Consider the following 25,787-nt stretch of genomic DNA (forward strand, 5'->3'; position numbering starts at 1 on the left):
TCTGCTCCACATGTAACATTCTCAGTTCCTCATAGTGAATGTTCAGCCAAGCTTTCATTTAAAGGTTTTGGCTTCTGCTAGGGTAGTTTTAGTCCCTGTATAATGAGTACTGTTGTAGTTGTGTAGTACTATTACTGTTAAGGGTTTGATTCACTCTGCAGCAGGCAACCCCCATGCTATAAAATATATACCCAATAAGCAGTGAATAGAAGTAAGCAACCACCAAATTGCATTATGATTACATTGTACTGTATTATGAATCATACAGCTGTGATGGAGCTCACCTTGCCAGTCAGCCGGTGGATTTCGGTACGGTAGAATACAAGATTTTTCCTCATAAACTCATAACTGAAAGAGAGAAGAGGACAAACAAACTGATGTTAACAAAGCCATCAATGGTATAGCCCACAATGTTCTAAAAAAATACTAGTGTTATCGTTTTCATTAGTATCTCTGAGTGTACAATTTTAACCAAATGGACCCAGGTTATGGGTCCATTTGGTACTTTGGTTATATTTGTACACTCCCAGGGCGTCTTATGTCTTAATTCAATCGAGAAAATAGCTGATCTACAGCGACACGTTGGGAGCTTGTAGATCGGTTATTTTCACTATTTTAAAATGTTTTTCAAAATAATACAAGATGCCTAATAAAATTTGTCATAAGGCTGCGCAAAATAGGTCCCCCAGAGTTAAAGGAATATTTCACTTTCAAATAAAATAAACATTTTCTTCTACTGTTGTTCACTTCTGCCCTGCACTAGAAGGATATTCTAATGCGTGAGGGGGCCGTGATTTTTCCATGACCTTTTTCATTTATTTGTATTAATATATAAACATATAAATAAACATATATATTTTATGTTTATTTTATTTGAAAGTGAAATATCCCTTTAATGAACACTGCTGTGTGTACAGTAGGTCTGGAAGAGGCAAGAGCTAATCATGATTTATACTAGTTTAGATGTTATTATTACCACTGCCTTTTGGTTTACTATATGTGCTGCAGTGAGATGTGAGTGGTTGTGTACCTGGTTTACTATATGTGCTGCAGTGAGATGTGAGTGGTTGAGTGGTTTACTATATGTGCAGTCAGTGAGATGTGAGTGGTTGTGTACCTGGTTTACTATATGTGCAGTCAGTGAGATGTGAGTGGTTGTGTACCTGGTTTACTATATGTGCAGTCAGTGAGATGTGAGTGGTTGTGTACCTGGTTTACTATATGTGCAGTCAGTGAGATGTGAATGGTTGAGTGGTTTACTATATGTGCAGTCAGTGAGATGTGAGTGGTTGCATACTGTACCTGGCTTTGATGATGGAGTCGATCCACTCCCCACACTGCTCCTCAGAGTCACACTCAAACAGGTACTTCCTCTCTGCCTCGTCTAGAAACGCTGCAAAGGCATTCAACAAAACATCTTTGTTCAACATTGCTTTATTTGTTTTCCACCTGCAAGCAGCTTCAGATAATAAAAACGAGATTATGTTTCTCCTAGTTAACCCATTAAGACCTGAGGCCGATTCTACAAAATGTCTTCTAAATCTTAACAGTTAAAAAAAAAAAACTTTTTTAGTTGTTCTACATCAGTGGTTCTCAAACTTTCCCCCAAAATTATATGTATTTGGCCGCAGACCCCCATCTCATAATATTTTGTTCCAGGAACCCCCAGAAGCAAGACTTGAGTTACAAATGTTCACTTGAAAAATATGTATATTTAATGATTTGCACAAATGTTCACGATTTAAAAAAAATAGCAGATCTATAAGCGGCACTCAGTGCCGCGCTATGCGCTTGTATATCTGCTATTTTTTGAATATCCCAAAGAAATCAAAAAATGACATAGATGCGTTCCCGGTCTTAATGGGTAAAAGACATGTAATAAAAATCAAGCATGTCCAGATAAAAACAGTATCAAAACAGAATGAAATTAATCTCATCTAATGCAGAGAAATGCATACCTCCCAAGTTCATATACTGCCTAGTAGGAAGATTGTAGTTCAAAAGTCTGACTGTCTGGGGAAAGAAACTGTTTGGCATCCTTTCTGTCCTGGCTTGTTGAGCCATGGAATTCCTTGAAATACTCTACTAACCCACTAAACCCAAATGAATGACCAAACTGCTTAACTTTGGCATCAGTGCTGTGTGAAAGCCTTAACCTTCAAATATTTGAATTCAATGAAGCACCATTGGATGTAACATGCATCACTGGATGATGTATCATTCAAACTGAGCTTTGGATACGAAACACCATATTAGAAAACATTCAAGATCATCTTATATACGAGTAGAATTTGTTGCTTTTGGTTCCTCAACATTGTAACAGCAATAACAAAGAAATTATAAGAACAGCGTAGAAGGTGAGTAGAAGGTAACGAAAAATAGCAAAGTATTGTACATTAACCCATTCAATCCGTGAACGCACACGCATGTTTTAGATTTCTTTGGGCAATTTTTTTGAAAAATCGTGAACATTTGCACACATCTTTGAATACATATTTTTTTAAAGTGAACATTTTTGCTTCTGGGGGGTCCCTGGAACAAAATATTTTGAGATGGGGGTCCGCGGCCAAATACATCAGTCATTTGCACACATTTTCACGATTTTTCAAAAATAGCAGATCTACACGCTCATAGCGTGGCACTCGGTGCCGCGCTATGAGCTTGTAGATCTGCTATTTTTCAATAGCCAAAGAAATCTAAAATGGGTTAATCATAACACACTTTGAGGTGCTTGAAAGTGCTGTGTGCATAGTGCAACGAGTGTGCGTGGTGTGTGTATGTCTGTGTGTAAATATTGATGTAGGTGTGCGAGGGGTGCTATGTGCGATTGTGTGTGATTAAAGCTGCCTCTACAAACAGACAGATCGGCCAACAGGTCGATAGTGTCAGTTGTTCATAACCTGATTGCCTGGTGGATTTAGCTTTGGGGGGAGCTTACTGCTCTTGGTCTTGGCGTTCACTTCAAAGGCCTGATCACCTACTATAGGGGAAGTACAGCTGATAAGCAGTCTACTTCCTTTGGCCTTGTGGACGCGGAACCAGCCGAACCACTTACTGTACCATGTGATGGTGATAGCATCTGAAACAGTATGTGGTTGGTTGGGGTGGCTGGCTAAAGATTCTCTGACGATTCTAGTCTTGAGTTCAGGTGTAATGCTAGGTTGTTGTTGTGCGAGTACCAGACTTTTGTTAGAACTGTAAATTTTTACTGCTTGGCAAATACACCAATGCATCCAGATGTGGCTCAAACAAGGGATTACATTTGTTCTCCTGCTATGCCACAAACTGTGGAACGCCCTACCAACAGTCGTAAAGGAGTAAATCCCTACTCTCCTTCAAAACCGCTCTAAAAGAGCACTTACAGGTGGTTGCAATTTGAAACTGGGCCCTGTAAAAGTCTAAGCCCTACCCCCCAAATTGTATATTTGTCTGTCATTAAATGTTTCGATGAATTGAGTACAAAGGACCCCAATGGAAACAAGCCATAGGATAGGCTTTCTTGGGTTTAAAATCCTCTTAACAGACCTTGTATTGAACTGTACTGTACTTAATAAAGTATTCAATCAATCAATCAATCAAGCAATGGTGGAAAAAGTACTCAAATGCTTTACTTAAGTAAAAGTACCAATACTGCAATATAGAAATACTCTGTTACAAGTAAAAGTCCAGAATTCAAAATGTACTTGAGTAAAAGTACAAAAGTATTGGCATCAAAATGTACTTAAAGTACCAAAAGTAAAAGTACTAAAATGATTGAAAATAGCAGATCTACAAGCTCACAACGCGACGCGACACGTTGTGAGCTTGTAGATCGGCTATTTTCAAATAGCCTAGGTATAAAATAAGGCTAAAGTGGTTAATGTATGTTTCATAATGTAATGATTTATATCTGAAAAGTAACTAGTAACTAAAGTTTTCAAATAATTGTATTGGAGTAAAAGTACAATATTTGCCTCTGAGATGTAGTGGAGTAGAAGTAAAAGTGATGAAAATGGGAAATACTCCAGTAAAGTAAAAATACCTCAAAAGTGTACTTAAGTACAGTACTTGAGTAAATGTACTTAGTTACTTTACACCACTGCTATCAAGCATTGCAGATTATCATCACAAGCAGACTGAACAGACCTGCTCAGCCCATTAAAACCTGGAAAACATCTGTGTCATTTTAGATTTTAGTGTTGGCTATTCAAAAATAGCAGATCTACAAGCTGCTATTCTTTTTTTTTACAAAATCTTGAAAGTGTGAGGACTATTAATTTAGAAGGCATTTGTAGAATTTGTTGAGTACACAAAGCATCATTCAAATCAAAATGTGCTCACTCATCATACTTGACCTGATTATACATTTTTAACTCAATCACATAATGAGAAACCACCCGTCAGTCAGCCAGTGTTGTTGTGAGAAATGTAAAGGCATCTGTGAGGAGGAATGACTCACCGACGGAGAAGGCCTGACTGTCCTCTCTCTCAACACGACACTGTTCCAGCAGCAACGCTCCAATTGGCTGGAACATGGAAAATGTAATTAACGTGTGTAATTTACACAAGCAACCTTAATACGACATCAAGAGATCAAGTGGATGCATACATGTATTTTATTTATTGTGTTGTGTTTATTATATTGTACTGATTTGATTTAGATTTTTTCCAAAAAATAGCAGATACAAAATATACTGATACAAAAATAGCAGATACACAAGCTCATAGCGTGGCACCGAGTGCCACGCTCTGAGCTTGTATATCTGCTATTTTTGAATAGCCAAAGAAATCTAAAATGACACAGTGTGCGTTCCCAGATTGAATGGGTGCCATAGCAACCAGCTAGTCTTCCTGGGGTCAACATAAAAAAAACACACAAAAAAATACAGTTGCAAATTAAAAAGGATTGAATGTCAGTACTAACCACACAATACATATTGAAACTAACAAATAAGATGCAGAGAAAAGAAGAGGAAACAAAGACCAAAAAAAAGGGGAATCTTACATTTACATAGAATTTAAGATTATTTTTTAAAGTTAATTTACTGTAAATGCAGCAGAGGTTTGGAGGCAGGTTGATGTATGATAAAGATGTAGCCTGTATGTGGAATACTGCATACTGTAGCAGTCATTCTCAACCTTTTATAATTTCAAGGACCCCCATATTCATTATATACATAATATTATGCCACGGACCACCCATTTTATATGATTCATTCTATCTCTGTGACTCCAATTTAAGAACATTTTAAAAGTTGATCGTTGATGATTTCGTGTGACGTCACGTGATACAGTATATTCATTTGGTCCAGAGATGAAGAGTCTGATCAAAGTAGCCATACGTTCTCTAGTTGTAATTACTTGTACAATTTGCTCTTTTTGCACTCTTTCTTTAAATCTTTTTACGTTTTTCTTTATTCTATTGTTATTACTTATGCTGCTGCATTGTCTGAAGGAAGCCGAACCAAAATAAGTTTTACTCTTATGTACCTGTACACAAGACGTAACAATAAAGTACAACCTTGAACATTGAACCTTGAAGACTGACTATCAATAATTTAGCTAGTGGGGAACCTCCTCAAGGACCCCTGGGGGTCCCTGGACCGGCTCACAGTGAGAACCACTGCAGTACAGTGTGTACCAGTGGTATGTTCTTGTTTTTTTCGGAGGGCATACCATAATTATTCCCTCCCACACGCACGGCACGCGCACGTACTGTACGTGCGCGTGTGGTCACCGAATGAAATAACCGCTCTATTGTTAAGTAGTTAATGTGTGAATTACTTCAAAACACCAACGGCCAGCGGTCATTATCACCTCAAGACAATAGTCGCACATAAGCCCTCACCTCAGACGCCTCATTATCACATGAAAAAGGCTATTTTTAACTGAAGTTTACATTCTTGCTGCCCCAAGCCCCTCCTCCTGCATATACACGTTTTTTGGATGGCTACGCTTGGCTAAGAACATGTTCTGCAGGTCACACTACATCAGGGGTGGGCAACTTTGATGATGGCTGCGACGCGTTTTGAGCTTGTAGATCTGCTATTTTTGAATTGGAATCCAGTTTTTTTTTGCTATTTTTGAATTGGAATCCTGAAAAGTAACATTTTCATTTTATTTCAAATGCATTTAGTTATACTTATGTTAACTTTATGAACTTAAATACAAATACATTGGACATAAAAAAGACAATGGAATTTTAATACTAGTCAGTCATTAAGCTAGCTAATATAGACATACATAATTGTAAATCAATAATATGTCAGTAATCCGATATTAACCTGCGGGCTGCATTAAGTGAAGGTGGGGGCCGCATGTGGCCCTCGGGCCGCTAGTTGCCCATGTATGCACTACATATATAGGGTAACACGGTAGAACACTGGATGGAGATAACATTCAACGACCTTGTTGCACAGACGTAAACCTATAGTTTATACTGTATCAGACAAGCTATCGCTCATGGCCCACAGCTCTGGGGCATATTATGTACCCGACTAATCAAAGCTGTGGGACGTCACATTAATGACACGGTGCGAGCTCCTACAAATTTCAGGAGGTACGAGCCAAGTGGCTCACAGCCCGCGAGATGTTTCCAAAATACATCCACGAGCCAAAAGAAATGTGCCTCACAGTCACAACAAGGCTTGCCTTACAGTCTTATGATGCGTTCACACTGACAGCTACAGAGATACACGCTACCATTAATTCTCAATGGAAGCCAGCGACATGAAGATACAAAGATACACTGACATTTGTAGCTGCTACAAAAGCTACAAAGCTACAACAAAGTTGAGCTGGAGTAGGCCTATAAGTTCAGCTACAAAGATACAACGCTACACAATATGCTTTTATATCTTATGTATCTGCCAGTGTGAACGTGGCATAAAGAAGAAGACACCCCCCCACCCCCCTGTGAGACTGACAGAAAATCTGGCTCACAGGGTGTTGTCTTACAGTGTAAGACGTACACCGTATAAATTAGCCCATTCATTCCGGGAACGCATCTGTGTCATTTTAGATTTGAGCCATAACCATTATTTTATACTTTGGATATTGAAAAATAGCAGATCTGCAAGCTCATAGCTTGTAGATCTGCATTTTTTTTTTTTTTTTAAATGAACATTTTCAACTCAAATATTTGCTTCTGGGGATTCTACAAATGTCTTCTAAATCCTAACAGTTTTTGTTTTAAGAAAACATATGTTGCTATAATATCAGTGGTTCTCAAAACTCTTTCATATCAAGGACCCCCCAAAATGTAATTGGCTGCAGACCCCCATCTCAAAATATTTTGTTCCAGGGAACCCCAGAAGCAAAGATTTTAGTAAAGAAAATTCAAAAACATTTTCAAAAATAGCAGATCTACAAGCTCACGCTATGAGCTTGTAGATCTGCTATTTTTGAATAGCCCAAAGAAATCTAAAATGATACAGATGCGTTCCCGCCCGGATCGAATGGGTTAGTCTTCATGCACGCTGCTGCTGTGTGTGTGAGAGAGAGAGAGAGAGACAGACAGAGAGAGAGAGAGACACCAGCAGTGTGGTTCGTTGCATTACCTCTTCCTCGTCTGTCCGGAAATAGAAGAGGAAATTGACCACCAGCTTCACCAGTCTCTTCTTGACAACTGTTAACATAACACACGCACACACACACACACACACACACACACAGGGTTAGGAAACAGACTCTAGGCCATCATCAACAACAACACAGATATTAGTGGACAAACTGCTTGTGCCACATGGCATGTCGTTCCGTTACACAGCTGAGTAGTCTGGTGGAAAACGTGTCATTCGATCCCGTCACCCATTCATTCAGGTGAATTACAATGCATGTATTATATGCTGCTCAGACTAGAGCAAGAAGAAAAACGGAAGTGGAGAGTGAGTGAGAGATAAAAGAAGCTTTAACAGCTGCTACTATGTAACTTTCCTCTTCTACCCCGGATTTGAACCCGGTTTCCTGCTTAAGTGCTGAGTTTTTTTAACCATTGAGCTAATAGAGCCTGCCTGCTCGCTCAGGGGATAAATTACATTTTTGTCAGATCCTGTGTCTAGGAGAGACATGACCTTTTACAGCCTGGCATGGCCAGACTAATATCACTGCGTAGATATTAATAATTATTAACTAATCTTCAAAGGGCAATTTTTTTTTGTCTGGAACCAGGCTAATGACCTTTGACACAATCTAATTGTCTCAATAGAAAAGCAGGGGGAAAAAACACAACCACCCCAATTGTATAAGTTATATTGTATTAACATACTCTACCATACAGATTGTATAAGTTATATTGTATTAACATACTCTACCATACAGATTGTATAAGTTATATTGTATTAACATACTCTACCATACAGATTGTATAAGTTATATTGTATTAACATACTCTACCATACAGATTGTATAAGTTATATTGTATTAACATACTCTACCATACAGATTGTATAAGTTATATTGTATTAACATACTCTACCATACAGATTGTATAAGTTATATTGTATTAACATACTCTACCATACAGATTGTATAAGTTATATTGTATTAACATACTCTACCAATAAAGATTGTATAAGTTATATTATATTAACATACTCTACCATACAGATTGTATAAGTTATATTGTATTAACATACTTTACCATACAGATTGGACAAAACTACATTTTATTCATTAAATAAGTTACATAGTGATGCTTCAACATCATAGTAAGATCAACAGCTTTCTGAGTATGTCAGTAAAATAATCATCAGTTTGTTTATCAATTTGTAACTCTGAGAGACTACATATGGACCCCTCTGGGGTCCATTTGGTTCTATGTGTAGGCTCTCAGAGTTGTGTATAGAGAGAGAGAGAGATAGATAGATATACTATATTAATCCCAAAGGAAATGTGTTCTGTTCAACAACTCCAGTTGCCATACATTCATACAGATGTGTCATTAAAATAAGCATTATTTATGAATATATATAAAACACATTACATCAATAGAAATAGAATGCAGTGGAAAAACTATAAGTTATAAGAAGTTTAAAAAAAAAAGTGTACAGTATATGGATGGAAGTGTATAAGTACAAAAAAAAAGTTACCATCTCCTTTCTTGGGACCTCTCATGCCCAACTCTGCTGCTCTCTCTGAGGGCTGTCTGCTCAGATGGACCAGCTCCTTCTCATTGAACCTCATCCTGATGGTCTGGAATGATGATCCACTGACAGTAACTGACACAGTAACTGACAGACACAGTAACTGACGACAACACACCTTCCTTCCTTCACTGCCTCCCTATAGCAGCCTACCTGTACCAGCTGTCCTCCAGGGGCAGCAGCAGCACTGCCAGTGTTGAACACATGATAATAGAAGTGAATATAAACCCTGAATGCTTTGGATCGATGATGGTCACCATGAATGCCCGATGCTTTATATCATGTGAAGAACATGGAGGTCGTGGTGATCTGATATAAAAGTGAAACAGAGCAGAACAGGACACTCCTCCCCTGGCCGCCGTGATGACACTCCTTTCCTTTTTCTCAAGCAAGCAGCACAGGCTGGTTTGGTTTCTAGTACGGCAAGCGTTGGGGGACAAATCTGAGCTCACCGGCGCTAGCCATGGATCACACGATGGTCGTCCGTCACGGATGAACTTCAACCTGGTGTTTGCACTTTTTCTCTTTATAACCCGTACATCTACGTAAACGTTCACATTTCAAATATAAAGTACTTTATTTATGGCCACGGATGTTATAATTGTGTTCGGGTCCTCAAAAGTACCCGTATGTTCCGTAATGTTCAATAAAAAGCATTTTAATCTGATTGGTGGCCATTTTCTTCGTTTTTCCGCCTTTTGCTTTCAACTACGTGACCCTATCGGCTGGGAGGTGCATTGCATTCTGAAACATTATAAAACTCTGTGAGAAAATGGCCACCAATCGGATTAAAATGCTTTTTTATTGAACAATACGGAAGATACGGGTACTTTTGAGAGACCGAACAAAATTGTAACATCCGTGGCCATAGGGTAAGCACTTTATATTTGAAATCAAAACGTGTATGTAGATGTACGGACTAAAAAAGGAAAAATTGCAAACACCAGGTTGAAGTTAATTTCAGGACTAAGCTCACCGCTAGCATCACCGGGTTTTTTGGTTTGTTGCGCTACCTGTGGGAAGAAAGCCTGGTTCTGGTTGCTATTTACTGTTCATGTGCTCATATCCGGTTAAGAGCCCGCCTACTAAATCCGGTAATATCCACATACACATACATGAAAACACATGGGTCGTTTCCGTATCCGCTCTGAACCGGATATGTGAACTACAAAACCAAACTGATCTTAACGCTTAACGACCGAACCTCGCGTCACCAGTCTTTCCACCGCGTAGTGTCAATAAAGTTTTACAAAGGCGATTATACGCATGCGCGCACTTTGTAAACGGCGTGATCAGGACGTAGAGTGGTGAGTGTTGTGTGTTTCTGTCTGCTTTTAACGTTAATATGTCATTATTTATCATGTTTTAAACACGTACGTTACATCTAACTAATTTAGTTGTTCTTATACGTGACACTAAGACCAGTCAGGTGATCTATAAACGTTTAATATGAAGGTTACCCGCAGTTAGCTTAGCATTTAGCTCAGTAGTGGTTCATTCACAAAGCCTGATAATGGAACATTATTATAACCTGCTGTAGTTTGATATAGAACTCATGAATGTTATCACAACTGAAGTATTTTTAAAAATATATATTTTTATTACTGTTTATGGGAGAGAAGAACAGGTATAAATAAGGCGCACACACACACAAAGAACAAATAAATAAACCATTGATTGATATTCCAAATCTGCCACTGGCTAAGGCACAAGAAGGTAAAAAAACAACAACTCAGTTACACCAATCCAACACATAAACATGCATATGTTTTTAAAGATTATTATACAACTAAAGTCTTCATTACAGTCATTACTTAGATAGAACTCATTATCTTGTTATCATAACTAAACTCTTCATTACAGTCATTATTATAATGTGCTGTAGTTTGATATGGAACTCATGAATGTTATCACAACTAAACTCTTCATTACAGTCATTAATAATACATAGAGATGAACAGAGCTATCAACACAGACTTGGCTCATTTGGAAGTTTTTAGAAAGCTAGCAATATGATTTGTTTATTGAGTTATATTTGTCACTTTAAAATTCCTCTGAAATCCCCAATAATACTGCACTTAAAAATGGATATTAAATACAAAAACCGTTGTGCATAAACCACTGTCCTCTTCAAAATACATTCAAAAGACTCAAGCGTTGCATGATATAGCCTACTGTAGGTCCTTTATACGACAAGTAAGCCAATACAAGTTAGAAGTTATTACATTTTAAAGGTAGGGTAAGTGATTTGCATTGGTTAAAATAAGTGTTAAATAGCTCTATATTCTGATAGTACTCATTGCTATAGAGTGTTTGTTCAGTATTAGGAGTCTCCTTGTCTCTCCACCTCTTTATTAAACAGAAAATGCATTTTTGTTTCAGTTTCAGTTTCATTTCCAATTTTACCCAACCAGGACAGAGAATTAAATCAGGATATAGATTAAACAAGTGAAATTGGAAGTGATGACACTAAGAAATGAGCAGACAAAATTGGAACTGGAACACTATACAAATTAAGCTTAAAAATTGGTACTTTCTCCTGATTGGCTGAGATTTTGACACCTACCGAAAAATGTATTTTCTGTTTATTAAAGAGCTGGAGAGACAGGGAGACATCTGTTACTGAAAAAACACTCTATAGCAATGATTACTATCAGAATATAGTATTTTAACCTTTTAACAAAATACTTTTTGTTTTAACCAAAAAATATCACTTACCCTACCTTTTAATTAAATTTTTAAGCATTGAAAGGTCATCAATACGTTACTCATGGATTCAGTTCTGCTGTGCTTCTTGTTATCTAATCCAACATGTTTCTAATAGTAACTAAGTTCTACCATATGTTCTTTATTCTTTCCCTCAGGAACATAAGAGGAGAAGAAGGTCTGATCATTGCTGCTGTCCAGTGGTGACTGGACGTGTGTGTGTGTGTTCAAGTAATCCACCTCTTCAAAGATGGATTTCCAACACCGAGCTGGCGGGAAGACGGGGAGCGGAGGCGTGGCGTCGGCCTCGGAGAGTAACCGCGACAGACGGGAGCGGTTACGGCAGCTGGCCCTGGAGACCATCGACATCAACAAGGACCCCTACTTCATGAAGAACCACCTGGGCTCCTACGAGTGCAAACTGTGTCTGACGCTTCACAACAACGAGGTGAGGAGGCACAAATGAATGCCTAACAGCCTTATGTCTGTACATATGTATAATTCAGGCTTAACCCATGAAGACCTGGAACGCATCTGTGTCACTTTTTGATTTGAGCTAAAAAAGCATTATTTTACACTTTGGCTATTAAAAAATAGCAGATATACAAGCTCATAGCGCGGCACCAAGTGCCGCACTACGAGCTTGTAGATCTGCTATTTTTGAAAAATCGTGAAAATGTGTGCAAATCTTTGAATATAGAATATAGTTTTAAAGCGAACATTTTTAACTCCAGTCTTTGCTTCTGGGGGTCCCTGGAACAAAATATTTTGAGATGGGGGTCGGCGGTTAAATACATATCATTTTGAGGGTCCTTGACATGAAAAGGTTTGAGAATCACTGATATAGAAACATACGTTTTTCAGAAAACTATTGGGATTTACAAGACTTTTCTAGAATCGGCTTCAGGTTTTAATGGGTTAATGCCTAACACAGCCTTATGTACGTATGTATAATTCAGGCTTAATACTCACATCTTCACTTTTTATTTGTTTACCTTTATTTATGCAGGGTAGCAACCAATTGTCTTTGAATTGAGTGTGATTTTTGCCCCGTCATGCAAACTAAAATGTCCGTGTTTTTTTGTTCCCTCTCAATTTCAGGGCAGCTACTTAGCGCACACGCAAGGAAAGAAACATCAGACAAACTTGTAAGTTCTACATTTTTATAATATATTTATGTGGATAAAAAGGTGTGTGTCTGACCTGCTAGGCTAGCTCACACACTGTGCTCTTTGACTGTTGCTTCCAGAGCGAGGAGAGCAGCCAAAGAGGCCAAAGAAGCTCCCGCTCAGCCCGCTCCAGAGAAGGTCAAGGTCGAGGTCAAGAAGTTTGTGAAGATCGGCCGACCGGGATACAAAGGTAACCAAGCGCCGGTTGCATCATGGTCAGACGCCAGCGGCCCAGTGCCTGTTAACCTTACTATATCTAGTAACTGATTAAACACATGGATTAAAGTTCTAAGTTGGTATAATACGGGCGCTCGGGTGGCGCAGTGGTAAAAGTCACTGCCCACCACCACGGAGGTTGTGGGTTCGAATCCACCGTGGTGCATCCGGCTTTGTCGAGCGTCTACACACAATTGGCCCGTGTTCGTGGGGAGGGTGATATCGGTCATTGCATGTATTCCTACGGGCTGTGGCGGCACAGGAGGAGTAGGAGGAAGGCTCTACGTCCTCCTGGTGGGGGCTCCTCACTGGCAGGTGTCAGTAGGATACGACAGCAGTGACAACACACAAATGTGTGGGGAGGACTCAATTGGCATAACGACTACATTGGGGAGAAAAAGGGGTATAAAAGAATTGGCTACTCTAAATGTAATAAAAAAAAATTGAAATAAAAGTTGGTATAATACACATAACCATGTATCTCTCTTCTTTCTCCTTAGTCACCAAACAGAGAGACTCAGAGACCGGCCAACAGTCTCTACTATTTCAGGTTAGTACGTTGTGTTGAACTAAACAAAATGCATATGGATCGCAGAACTGTTTGACACAAACAAAACAAAACGATGAATATACAATCATATCATCTGTACATTGAGATTGAGTCTTCATAGAATATATGTACTAGTATATCGTCTCTGTCGGGTGCAAACCTCATATGTCCAACCTCATTGAGTTTAAAACTTTTCAGGATTAAAACTCAAAAGTAGCAGATCTACAAGCTCAAAACGCATCGCGGTTGGAGCTTGCAGATCTACTACTTTTGAGTTTTGATGCTTTTGTGTGACGCTGTAGTATGATAAAGTAATTTACGAAAAAACACACAAAAGGTTAGAATATGGAGATAAGAGGTTTCTGCCCCGACAGCAACGATATTCAAGTTGATTTCCCTCCTCTCTGTCATCAGATCGACTACCCAGAGATAGCGGAGGGCATTGGACCCAGGCATCGCTTCATGTCTGCCTATGAGCAGCGCATCGAGCCCCCGGACCGTCGTTGGCAGTACCTGCTGCTGGCCGCCGAGCCCTACGAGACCATCGCTTTCAAGGTGCACCAGAGCTATACGCTTTTTATGACCTCGTTTCCACATGCCATCCTTGTTTTGGCCATGTCATTATAGGCAAAAATGTCTGATTTACAAGCTCCCAAAACGCTGCACTGCGGAGCATAGTGAGCTTGTAGATCTGCTATTTTCTTTCAAAAGTTTTCCCCCAGAATATGGATGCTGTGGTTTTCAGTGGTTAAGCATCCATAATATATGTCAGTGCAAGTACCGTAATAGATTTCTCTCCACTAGGAAGAGGTATTGACTGTATCCCTCCTACTGTGTGTTTGTGGCGCTGACGGCACATTTTGTTCTTTCAGGTTCCCAGCAGAGAAATTGATAAAGCTGAGAATCGCTTCTGGACCCACTGGAACAAAGAGACAAAACAGGTACCTGATATACTGTGTAGCCATTACCATTAGTGTTTCCCACAGGTTGAAAATGTACTTAGTATATCACTCTTGTCTGTAACACCAATTCTTACAAAAATAAAATATAAGAAGCTAAAAGACTTCATTCATATGTGCATCAATATCTACTGTACCAGTACCACTGTGATGCTATTTCTTTAATCAGTCGTCATGTTTTTTAAGTGTTTTTTTTTACGTCCTCCATTAAGACAATGTCAGCAGTTGTTTACCAAGCATCCAGCCAATGCTGTCGATCCAGTTTAGCAGTGACATTTTCGGTTGTAAAACTAATGGCTGATAGCTCTGCCATGGCAACTGTTCACAAACCATACGTTTGTGAACAGTTTCCATGGCGTATGACCGGTGGAAAGATGCTAATGTCTCCGGTAGGAGACTCAAATGCAGGTCAATTGAATCCGCCGGTCATCAAGTTATTGTCTCAGGAATGCGACAAAAACTAAAAAATCTCCATGAATTCAAGGCTTCATGGGGTGTGTACTTGATCATTTTTTAGGTGAACTACTCCTTTATTACTGCTCCGTTGTAACCTCTCACCTGTATTTTTTTGCTTGCAGTTCTTCCTGCAGTTCCACTTCAAAATGGAGAAGGCCGGCGTTCCCCAGAACAGTGGTCCTCCTCCTCAGATAGGGGTGAAGCGACCCCCTCCCCTCATGGGCGGCATGGGGCCCCGCCCTCCCAATGAGCCCATGCCCCCTCCCCCTCCGGGAGGCATGCCCCCGCTCCCCCCGGGCGCTCCGGGAGGTCCTCAGATGCCCCCTCCTCAGATGCCACCTCAGATGCCCCCGATGCCCATGAGACCACCGCCTCCAGACGGCCTCCACCATCATTGATCTACTCTTATTCTTATTGATGATATATCTGATCTAGTTGTCCATATTCAGCGGACTTGTTGCATTTTTGTTTCTGTTTTACCGGTCATATTTTTTATGTAAGTCTATAGCGCCTCTGTGATATAAAAAAAAAAGAAGTACCAATTCAGCTATTCCTGTTTTTGTATAAAATTTGAACAACATATTAATCATTTTTGTAATTAAAATGTGAAGAAACGTTTTTTTGACTCATTACATGTTTCATAGATACAAGTCATATCAGGCAAGTGATGTCACAACTTTTAAACGGAGAGCTTTATTGATGTCTTTGATAGATTTCACAGTAAGTGACAGAAACCTGATGTTAAGAATGTAAGGCCTTAACAAGAGTTCTTGAATAATTTTATAAGCAAACATTTTTGACATGTTATTGGTTTAGGGATATAAGACCAGAAAGTTTAAGAGAAAAAGTTTTATACAAGATTTTATAGCTGCAATCTGTAACATTGATGTCCTATCTGGGATTTCGAACCCTGGTCTCTCTCACAAGTGTCAACATTTCTACTGCTGAGTTAAGACAAAAAGCTTGTTTGGGCAGGGGAGAGGGAGATATTACACTTTTTATGCTTCATATAATACCGGGCCTGTTGTCAACCGCTAGTGGTCCTACCTGACCAATAAAAGAGCAGGGATTCCACCACCAACCACCTCAGTTTGTTATATTGTGTGAACATACTTGGCGATGCAGAATAAGGTTTTATTCCCTTAAAAATAAGTTATGGATTGCAGCTTTAACTTCTGAAATATAGTCAGATAATCCCAATCATGATTTTAGATCATTGTAGGACATTTCAGAACATCAGCTTAAAAAAACAATTTCTGTGCCGTTGGTGCACTAATCTTAAAACAGACAAATTGCTAAATTGACACTTGTTCAATACATCTGTAAACGTCTCAACACAGACACAGAGTGCACATTTCATTAAATATTCATGTCATCTTAAAAGTTCATAAATGGGCTGGGTCTCCAATAATGTTATTGTAATCATTAAAACTTTGCCACCATCACCATCTTGCAAAGCAATGAAGTCTCACAGCTCATGTTTCTACTAATTCTACTTCTGACCTGGGGATATTTTTTGCTGTTTGAAAAGCAATAAGTTCGAACACGAATATCTAATAATACGAATATTCTAATAGGTACCAGGCCAGCTACACAGGAGAATCTTCAGTGTTATTTTATCGATTTCTAGTCAGAGTTACAAAAGGACCCTTACAGGTCCACTTGGTTCCATTTGTTCACTCTGTAAAATCAACATTTAAAAAGAAAAAAATGCTTTGGCATCTTTTTTCTTCTGCTGCATTTTCTTCTTTTTGGGTTTCATCGCCTGTTCTTCCTTCTCCCCTTCCTCCTTCTCCCCTTCTTCCTCCTTCTCCTCTTCTTCCTCCTTCTCCTCTTCTTCTTCCTCCTTCTCCTCTTCTTCCTCCTTCTCCTCTTCTTCCTCCTTCTCCTCTTCCTCATTTCCCCCCTCCTCTTCGAGTTCTTTTGGTTTTTTCCTCTCTTTAATTTTCTCCTTCGCGTCCTTTAATTTGCCGTGTTTTGGGGGTGTTTTTTTGTCAGCTCTCTGTCTGTTTTTGACCACTCTTGATGCTCCTTTCTTTGATTTCCCTCTTTTGGCTGCACCACCACCATCCTCATCATCATCACACTCATCTTCGTCACAGTCGTCATCATCATCGAAGTCTGGCCACCAAAGCTGAATGACGTCCCAGAGAGAGGACTCAGGCTGCATGGCACAACATGAGAGGAATATTACAATAATATTCAGTGATGGAAAAAGTATATATGTTTTACTTAAGTAAAAGTATCAATACTAGAAAGTACTCATTATGCAGAATGTCCCATTTCACAAGTTTTCAAATGTATAAAAATCTTTTGAAAATAGCCTATCTACAAGCTCACAATGCATCGCGATGCGATGCATTGTGAGCTTGTAGATAGGCTATTTTCAAATGGCCAAAATGTATATAGGGCTGAAGTGGTTTTGTAATAATAATCAAAATCTACAAAGTAACTAGTAACTAAAGTTTTCAAATAATTGTCGTGGAGTAAAAGTATAATATTTGCCTCTGAGATGTAGTGGAGTAGAAGTACTGAAAAATGGAAATACTCCAGTAAAGTAAAAATACCTCACAATTGTACTTAAGTATAGCCTATTACAATTACATAATATATATGGGTCTTCAGCAGGGGGTCCTCAGTCAGAGTTATTACAGGGGGGGTGAACACTTCAACCCTAGCATCCCTATACTGGGAGTCACAACGTGTCGCGCTGCAACACGTTGTGAGCTTGTAGATCGGCTATTTTCGGGCAAAAACATTTGGTGTAGAGGGAGAAAAAGAGCAGACCAAGTACTGAGTAAATACACATGAACAAAATACATTAATTCCCACTGATGACAGTGCTGTCAAACAAGCCTATGAAGCTATCTATGAAAATATATTTAATATGCAACACAATTTTATTTAATATGAGGGGGTTCCTGCTTCAACTCTATGGGACATTCTGCATAATGAGTACTTTCTACTTTCGGTACTTTAACTACATTTTGATGCCAATACTTTTGTACTTTTACTTTAGTACTTTTTCTACCACTGGTTAAATGTTAGGGTTTAAGCGCAACCTGGGCGACACACCAATGAAAGAGGGAGTCACGGTTTACCCGGCTAGAGCATTGGTTCTCAAAGTGGGGTCCGAGGACCCCCAGGGGTCCTTGAGGGGGTCCATAGCTAAATGATAGACAGTTGGGAACCAAATGGACTGTTATGGGTCTGTAACTCAGAGAGTGTACCAATGAAACCAAATGGACCCTTACGGGTCCATTTGGTTCCATTTGTACACTCTCAGAGTTAAATTAACTTTGATTTTACAATATAAATTGGAGTCCCAGAGATAGAAATGCCATTAAATGGGGGTCCGTAGCCTAATGCATGTCAAACTGGGGGTCCTTGATGTGAAAACGTTTGAGAACCACTTGGCTAAAGGTCAAACTCATCTCGAGGCCTTTTTATTCCAGTTGAAACCACGCCCCCTTGTGGCTCGTGCGCCTCGTGCGCTCGTGCCTCTTCTTTTCCCACAACGTCACAGATAGTAGGCTAGACATCATGGATGTTTGTTTGTTCTCTAAAAACATGTTCTGAGTCTAACTTATCTCTTTATTATTTGGGGGGGAAAGAGCTGTGTATTAGTCCTTTAAAATACCGAATCGTCTTTTAATTGACAATTAGGACGTAAAGAGCTACAGCTGTAGCAGAATGTAACACAACAGGTAGTTCTTGGCGGGAGAGACTTCTTTAACAATAACATGATGACATGTTTGTCCTCAGAGGGATTACATTAGACAGGTCAGGGCTTTGCATCATGGGCTTTGTCTACAGATAAAGTAAGTGCCACCATTATATTTATTTATCAGCTTATTTTCAGCCTTTAAACTAATAATACTTTTGTGTATGTTGTGGTGTGATAATGGAATAGTCTCTCTCTCTCTCTCTGTCTGTCTGTCTGTCTGTCTGTCTGTGTGTGTGTCTCTCTCTCTCTCTCTCTCTCTCTCCTCTCTGTGTCTCTCTTGCTGTGTGTGTGTCTGTCTGTCTGTCTGTCTGTCTGTCTGTCTCTCTCTCTCTCTCTCTCTCTCTCTCTCTCTCTCTCTCTGTCTGTCTGTCTGTCTGTCTGTCTGTCTGTCTGTGTGTGTGTTTGTCTCTCTCTCTCACGCTGTCGCTCTCTCTCTCTCTCTCTCCTCTCTGTGTCTCTCTCCCTGTGTGTGTGTGTGTGTGTGTGTGTGTGTGTCTGTCTGTCTGTCTGTCTGTCTGTCTGTCTGTCTGTCTCTCTCTCTGTGACTATCTGTCTCTGTCTCTCTCTCTCTCTCTCTCCTCTCTGTGTCTCTCGCCCTGTGTGTGTCTGTCTGTCTGTCTCTGTCTCTGTCTCTGTCTCTGTCTCTGTCTCTGTCTCTGTCTCTCTCTCTCTCTCTCTCTCTCTCTCTCTCTGTGTGTCTCTTTTTCCCTCTCTGTCTGTCTCTCTCTCACTGTGTGTGTGTGTGTGTGTGTGTGTGTGTGTGTGTGTGTGTGTGTGTCTTTTTCCGCTCTCTCTCTCTCTCTCTCCCTCTCTGTGAGTCTGTGTCTCCCTCTCTCTCTCCCCCCTCCCTCACTCTTGTGTGTTCAAGTTTCTTTATTAGGAATTTAGGATAAATCCCTTAACATGTACCATCTAGTTTTCGAGACCCGGGGTCCCAACATACTGTACATGTCAGTCGTTACTCTTATTGTGTTGCCTACTTGAACACCATTATGAGGTACTTTTAGCCTACTTTATTGATATTGAGTTTTATACTTTGTCTATTTGAAAATAGCAATGTAGGTCTGTTACTTTACTTTAGAAATATTTTGACACATGAAAACGTGTGAAATGGGACTGAATAATAATGAGTGCTTTTACTTTTGATACTTTTAATATGTTTGATGGTTTATCGGCCAGTATGTCTGCTGTGAAAAGGGTCTATTCAATTCACTTGAAAGGATTACACTACCTTTTTTTAATTGTTATGAGTGACAAGGTTTCTTTTCTTTTTTTCATTTCGTAGAGTTCAAATATCGGCATATCAATCCGTCTCTCACATACTACAACTATGACATTTTGACAGACTACACAAAGCATCGTTTCATGTCCACGTATGTAGGCTGAATAATTTGAAATGTGGGTCCATGACCTAATGAATCATGTTCATTTGAGCGTCCATGACATTAACAAGTTTCAAAAATAATATTCACAACACATACTGGTATGATGGAAATTTTAATCACCAGCATTACCATCGTACTACTGACCAGGATTGTAAATTAAACACAATTTAAAGGAGAAGTTAGTTCACGCAAAGAATTACTTATATTCTACAAAGTGTACAAATGGAACCAAATAGACCCTGTTCCCTTTTTACGCTTTCAGAGTTACAGACCAGCTGGTTCCTAACTATTAATAATTTAGCTGGGGACCCCCTGGAACACCTGGGGGTCCCCGGACCCCACTTGAACCAGTGCGGTAAAGATCATGTGCCATGGAGGTTCTGTAGGTTCTATGTTTACCTCAGGTAGATTGTAGAGAGCCTTGCGTCTCAAGGCAGAACGTCTAGTCGCCACGCCGACTAGCTCCTCCTCTTCCTCTGTTATCCTCTGGCCACGCAGCATCTCTGTTGTGATGAGAGCATGACAGTAGTCTGAAGACACCACTTCAGACTCCACCTTATAGCCTGTATAGCACTTAATCCATTAAGACTGGCAAAGCATCTGTGTCATATTAAGATTTCTTTGGTTATTCAAAAATAGCAGATCTACAAGCTCATAGCGCAGCACAGAGTGCCACGCTATGAGCTTGTAGATCTGCTATTATCGTGAAGATTTGTGCAAAATCTTTGAATAGGCCTGTATATATATATATATATTTTAGTTTTTAAAGCGAACATTTGTAACTCAAATCTTTGTTTCTAGGGGGTCCCTGGAACATAAATATTTTCAGATGGGGGTCCGCGGCCAAATACATATCATTTTGGGAGGTCCTTATGGCAACGTTTGAGAACCACTGATTATAGCAACATACGTAAACAAATAAAAAAACTGTTAGGACTTTGTAGACATTAGAATCCCCAGAAGAAAATATTTGAGTTACAAATGCTTTAAAAATATGTATATTCAAAGATTTGCACACATTTTCACGATTTTTCAAAAATAGTATATCTACAAGCTCATAGCACGGCACTCGGTGCCGCGCTATGAGCTTGTAGATCTGCTATTTTTGAAATAGCCAAAGAAATCTAAAATAACACACATGCGTTCCCGGATTGAATGGGTTAACCTATAGATATGACGACCATGAGGACTTACTTAGGCTTGTTTTTTGTTCTTGACCACAAGGTTAAAATGCAATTTAGATGGCATGTTATTTAGACAGATGCTATAGGTTCATTTGTTTACCTGGTATCCTATATAGTTTCAATGAACAGATTATTATTTTGATATTATACTGTTTAGACTGATGCTAGGTTCTTGGTTTACATGTGAGCCTAGACTACTGAGGCACTACACTGTCTCTCTGCATTCTATGTATGTGTTTACCTGATAAGTCACTCTGGATAAAGAGTGTCTGCTAAATGCCTACATTGTAATATATTAATAATAATGTTGCATGCATCCTCCCATCCCTGAGGTGAGCACCAGGATGGTGCTGAACATATTATCACCAGCTTGCAAAGCACGCTGGTCTAAGAAGAGACTGAGTCTAGTCAACATTTTTCATCATTGGCTGTCCTTTAAGCCAATGGGAATACTTTCTCGCCTCTCGCCTCTCGCCTCTATGGCAGTGTTGCCAGATTCTGCGGGAGAAATAAGCAACAGGTCTGAGCCAATGGGGAGCCACTAGCAGTGTTGCCAGATTCTGCGAGACAAATCAGAGAAAATAGAAAGCAAGCTGGTATAGTTATGTCTTGTTATTATAATAATAATAATAATAATCTATGTTTACCATGCAGCCTGTGCATCCCAGAGGTCAGCAGCAGGATGGTGATGACCACAAACAGACATCGGTTCAGAGTGACGCTCTGCCACGGCGTGTCGACGGGGGCGGGGTTCTGGACGGACGCGGGTTTACTCACCGACGGCGCTGAAGAAGAGAGAGAGAGAGAAGCCGACTAGGGTGAGTAAAAACAAAACGTGAAAAAAAGTAAATATGATGAGACTAGAGCAGTACGTGGTTCTCAAACCTTTTGAATTTCAAGGGTCCCCATAACTCTGATAGTGTACAAATGGAACCAAATGGACCCGTACGGGTCCATTTGGTTCCATTTGTACACTCTCAGAGTTACAGACCTGGCTGTAAGGGTCCATTTGGAACCCCCTTCAAGGAACCCTGAGGGTCCCTGGACCTCACTTTGAGAACCACTGGACGTGAGTTGGACAATGAAATGTAACGCTACAAGCTGGGACTTATTTTTAATGAAAACAAATGTAATTTGTTACTGTACGGTAGACTAATGTCATATGCAATAACTATATAGACTAGTGTCATATACAATAACTATGTAGCACATCTGCAGAGGTTGGAGGAAGGTCTCCTTTACTATGTCAGTGAGAAATTACAACCCTGGTGTCGGGTGACACTTACTGGTTGCCAATGTCAATAAAGTTATTTGTAGTAGACGGCACATCGGATTGGACACTATTAGTCTGTATAGACTTAGCCTGGGATCAATAAAATGTTCGGGTTTCTGATCCGGTCGGGAGCGGAAATAACTTTACGTCATCAGGCGGCCGGAACCAACGGCCGGAACCAAAATATAATTCCCCGCGATCAAGGGCATTATAATTTTAGGGCCTACCCAATAAAAACCTTGATGCGGCGTAGTTTTAGCCTGGCATTGGCCAGACCGATAACGTGGATTCACTCTCACGTTCCTCCCAGGTATCAGTCTGGACTTCGGGCCATAGGGAGCGAGTTTGAGAAATCACAAAATGATATTGATGCTTTTCACTGTTGTACGGACAGCTGTTGAAAACGCAGTCACTGATTGGCCCGATCATTTTCTGATTTCTCATACTCGCTCCCAATGGGCTGATGTCCAGACTGATACCGGGGAGGAACGTGAGAGTGAATCCATGCACGTTATCAGTCTGGCCAATGCCAGGCTAGCTTATAGGAATAGATTGTTTGGTATATCCATCTTTTATTCTCGTAGAGACTGATGAGACTAAACTAGTAGTTATACTCGATTCAGCATTTTAATGGGCATTGGGGAAACTAACAGGGGGAACCAAAACAAAGCGGAGACGAAAAAACAGGAACCACCGTTATATATATATATATTTTTCAGTAGTCGTGGTCTAGACCGGATCACACGGGCCAGTTTCAAACGAATACCAGGCTTTCCTCCGAGGTGGAAAGTCTGGTGACGCGAGGTTAGTATAGACTGTAGTCCCGTAGGTGTCAGCATACCTGTTTCCTGTTCTGGTTAATTTTCCCATAGGTTCATTTGATTGGCTCTGCAGCAGATTTTAACCAGAAACGCATATTTCTTGTTGTTTCCTGTTCAAATCGGCTGCAGAGCCACTCAGATGAATCTATGGGAAACTGAACCACAACAGGAAACTAAGATATGCCACTTTCTGGAAACCTGCACAGAGCCTCTTGTAATTCGGACATCGTTGCAGTTACCTCCCTCCATCAGGAGAGGGAGACAAGGGACATAACATATGGATTGTAAGCTTTTCATTCATCACACAAAGGTGTTGCTGCTTGCCAACAAGAAACACAGCTACGACTGGCTTTCAGGGAAAGCATTAAGGCCTAATTTATGCTACGTCATGCGATGAAAACAACAGACCTACAAGCTCACAACGCATCGCAGCTGCGATGCGTTGTGAGCTTGTAGGTCTGCTGTTTTCAATGCTTAACGGCGTGGTGCAAAGTAGTATGACTTGGACTTCAGGGGTTGTTGACTCACAAGCTTCCCTGGGTAGAGTCTTGGTGACTTGTGGTGCTGGATGTTGTTGTTGTTGTTGTTGAACTTGAGCTGCTTCCTGAAAGGATAAGTGATAATGCATAATGCATCTTTCTGTGAAAATGCTTACTGCTCTGAATTCTATACTATTTGTTTTGTGATGAAGTTTTGTGTCGTCAACTTATGACATTTGAGAGAAAAGTGAAATTCAGTTAATTTCCATACTAACCTCTCTCAGTTTTCTTGAAGCATACATTTCTGGAACAGATACAGTACATTGTGTCATTGAAGAGTTTACTATACCACACACACCTCACCTCAAATCAAAATGAAACTTATAACAATAACAACTCCCCCAATATATAAATTAAGAACTCTTGTTAAATGCATGTTTATGACTTTTGTATTGTATCTTACAGAACAGTAGGCCTACTTCCTCAGGCAGGTTGAAAATTAATAAAATTTTATGAGAAAATGGCTACAATAACATAACAAACACAAATAGCAGTGTGTAGGATCACGCCTGCCTTAATAAACGTGCATGTGTGTGCGTGTGCGTGTGCGTGTGCATGTGCGTGTGCGTGTGTGAAAATATTATTATTTTACATCCAAAATGAAATATCAGCCTTTGGTAGTCAGGACATATTATGAGCGTAGGATATAACTGTCATCTTATTGTCTTCGTGTTAGGGAGTCCGGGGCCAAGTTCAAACACTTGTGCTCTGTGGACTGATATTGGGAGGATTGCAAAAGACAAACGCAAAAAATAATGGGCTAAATTCTGCTCTATCTCAGCTCTCATGGGCAGTTTGTCTATCTGGATAAGACAATGTTTCATATATCCTTGACTAGTTCTCCTCCGTCACTTTCTGTATTAAGTCATCAATGTGTTGTTATAAGCATGTGCATCCAGTTGTATCTGGTTTGACCATAATGTAACCTTCTTCTGATCAGTGTTTGGATCTATTATGTAAATAATAATAATAAGCCCAGACTGCTACCACCCCCCTAAGGATGTTGGACTATTTAACAACAGACTGCCCTCTAACCTGACGGACGATAGCACACACTAGGTTGCATATAACATATATATACGTGTACATACATAGAGAATTGCCCCATATGGATTTCAGGGATCAAAGCCCCAAAAAATCCCAAGACTGAAAATGATTTTCAGACCATGCCTCAATATGTGACGTTAACGAGATCAATAACATGGCGTGCGCAGTAATTATTACTGTAGGGTTTGACTTTACAGCCACATGCATAGCAGCAGTGTGTTAAAGTAAAAACAACAACAGAGGAAGTAGTGCTGCACGATTAATCGAAAAAAGATTGTGATCTCGATTCAGACACCTATGCGATTTCTTTTTGCTTAATATTTTTATATTTACAAGAGAATTGTGTGAGAATCGTGTGAGAATCGTGATCTCAATTCTTATGGAGGAAAATCGTGATTCACATTTGAGCAAGAATCGTGCAGCCCTAAGAGGAAGACACTTATACACATGTAGCCTTCAGGAGTCATTTGAACCATTTTGCACCTTGCATGAAAGTAAGAACAAAAGTCATTTAACAAGAGAGACAGTTAAGGCCTCTTGGTTTGGCAGCTAAACATTTTAGTACCTTTTTAGTGGAGAACAATTTACCTTTCTTAATCTATGTTTTAGAGCAGTGGTCTTCAACAGGGGGTC

The 25,787-nt window shown here is 39.8% G+C and overlaps 3 protein-coding genes across 6 annotated transcripts in view; 1 reads left to right on the forward strand and 2 right to left on the reverse strand.

Annotated features, from left to right (window-relative positions):
• The window catches only part of plekhj1 (pleckstrin homology domain containing, family J member 1), a 387,353-nt gene extending 377,856 nt beyond the window's left edge, over positions 1-9,497 (reverse strand). For both annotated transcript variants that reach the window (XR_013933832.1, XM_080439206.1), the window contains exons 1-5: positions 9,069-9,497; positions 7,539-7,606; positions 4,439-4,505; positions 1,303-1,393; positions 285-348 (exon numbers count right to left, since the gene is read on the reverse strand). Coding sequence is in view for 1 of the 2 variants with exons in the window: in XM_080439206.1 (XP_080295332.1) it covers positions 285-348; positions 1,303-1,393; positions 4,439-4,505; positions 7,539-7,606; positions 9,069-9,162 (384 nt within the window). In the remaining variant the exon portion in view is untranslated. The remainder of the gene's footprint in view (positions 1-284; positions 349-1,302; positions 1,394-4,438; positions 4,506-7,538; positions 7,607-9,068) is intronic.
• Positions 1-25,787, reverse strand: part of LOC308093014 (uncharacterized protein) — a 168,342-nt gene that overhangs the window by 137,251 nt on the left and 5,304 nt on the right. For 2 of the 3 annotated variants that reach the window (XM_080439203.1, XM_080439204.1), the window contains exons 3-7: positions 24,323-24,351; positions 24,097-24,172; positions 22,122-22,259; positions 20,690-20,793; positions 15,910-17,342 (exon numbers count right to left, since the gene is read on the reverse strand). In XM_080439203.1, the coding sequence (XP_080295329.1) occupies positions 16,875-17,342; positions 20,690-20,793; positions 22,122-22,259; positions 24,097-24,172; positions 24,323-24,351 (815 nt within the window). In that variant the 3' untranslated portion in view covers positions 15,910-16,874. Of the gene's footprint in view, positions 1-15,909; positions 17,343-20,689; positions 20,794-22,121; positions 22,260-24,096; positions 24,173-24,322; positions 24,352-25,787 lie in introns of those variants that run through there. The other variant, XR_013933831.1, reaches the window with a different exon arrangement.
• sf3a2 (splicing factor 3a, subunit 2) lies at positions 11,992-15,796 on the forward strand. The gene is made up of 7 exons (XM_080439205.1): positions 11,992-12,276; positions 12,930-12,976; positions 13,078-13,187; positions 13,714-13,763; positions 14,178-14,318; positions 14,636-14,704; positions 15,301-15,796. The coding sequence occupies exons 1-7, from the start codon at positions 12,079-12,081 to the stop codon at positions 15,574-15,576; spliced, it is 891 nt and encodes a 296-aa protein (XP_080295331.1). The 5' UTR covers positions 11,992-12,078; the 3' UTR covers positions 15,577-15,796.

Source organism: Gymnoscopelus braueri, assembly GCF_963280865.1.
Source record: "Gymnoscopelus braueri genome assembly, chromosome: 10".
Lineage (NCBI taxonomy): Eukaryota > Metazoa > Chordata > Actinopteri > Myctophiformes > Myctophidae > Gymnoscopelus > Gymnoscopelus braueri.